The following is a 1,314-nucleotide window of genomic DNA, read 5'->3' as shown; positions in this document are numbered from 1 at the left end:
TAAATTTTATAACTACGCTATTTTATTTCTGTAACTGATTTATAAACATTTTGTGATGTTCCTAATGAAACTGAACATTTGTGCAATTGAAGTGATTCATCATGAAGATAAATTTTTGCACAAAAATAAATAATTTTTAATTCGAAACAAAGAATTTATTCATAAAATTTTATTAGCACCATATTCAACAGCTTTAAAGCATATAAGTGTTATTTTATTTTATAGGGCATAATTTCAATGAGCATGGCAGACGTGTCACAGTATAGAAGCCTACAACAATTAAACAGGGCTTTTCAAAGGAGAAGGACAAAGAGCGCTCCGGAAGATGTAATGAAAATTTTTGAGGAAAAGAAAAAAGAAATTGCAGAAATGGTTAAAGAGAGCCAAGTACGACGTTGCGAAAACAGTGAGAAGGTTGAAGTTCCGGAGAAGAAGGTGAAGCTCAGCGTCACATTCAATCCTAACCCTCAGAAGAGAACCATCAAATGTGATTCATCCAAATGGGATATTCTTTATAACTGGCCACACTAGAGAAACTGGAAAACATTATTATTACTATTATTGAGAAAGTATAATTTGCTACATCAGAGAATTGTTTATAAAAATAACTGAATGATAATATTCTTCATCATAATAAATAAAGTTTTAACACGCAGAAAGTTTTGAGTAATTAATCAGTGCAAATACACAAATAACGCGAAATTATATAAAAATGTAAAACATTTCATTCTGAGAAAATTTCAAATTAAAAACTCAAACTAGCTATCCAAGCATCGAACAAAAGCCATTCTTTGGCATATAGCCTATATTAATAATAACTTATATGTCATTTTCTGCATTGAATTCCATTTCCCATTCTGAATTCTCGCTTTTTTCACTTCAAGGCATGATTTCCCAGCTTCGAAGCTATGCAAATATTCAACAAATCTATTTCACAAATAACAAAATGATAACAAAATAGCCCGTTTAACCACTGCTTAATGTTAGATGCTTCTGCCATGCTAAGAACAAAAATGTGAATTTGAAAAAGCACTGTTTCCAAAATGAATGCCATTTTAAAGTTAAAAAATAATAAATCTTTACACTTTATAAATTTGAATACCGTAGCACAATATCGTTCAATAATCAAATACACAAAATTGACTGATATGATGACAGAGCGGAGAATCAATTTCACTGCTTCACTTCTTTGCAAGAACAGCATTTATTGAATCAATCTACAAATAAATCATTGAAGATTAATTCGCCAAAGATATAAAATTTACCTCGCTCCTCAAATTCGATTCCTTCACCTCATATTTTTCAATTCAACTG

At 30.3% G+C, this 1,314-nt stretch overlaps 1 protein-coding gene across 1 annotated transcript; it reads left to right on the top strand.

Moving 5' to 3' along the window:
- Window positions 1-225: 225 nt before the first annotated feature.
- Window positions 226-531, top strand: Tsp_14145 (hypothetical protein; the record flags this gene model as incomplete). The annotated part of the gene is made up of 1 exon (XM_003367249.1): window positions 226-531. A coding segment is annotated over one exon (306 nt), but the record flags the coding sequence as incomplete, so codon positions are not given.
- Between the last annotated feature and the right edge of the window lie 783 nt (window positions 532-1,314).

Source organism: Trichinella spiralis, assembly GCF_000181795.1.
Source record: "Trichinella spiralis strain ISS 195 chromosome Unknown Scfld4577, whole genome shotgun sequence".
Classification (NCBI taxonomy): domain Eukaryota; kingdom Metazoa; phylum Nematoda; class Enoplea; order Trichinellida; family Trichinellidae; genus Trichinella; species Trichinella spiralis.
The sequence above is the reverse complement of the archived record's forward strand: the minus strand, read 5'-3'. Positions and strand labels throughout refer to the sequence as shown.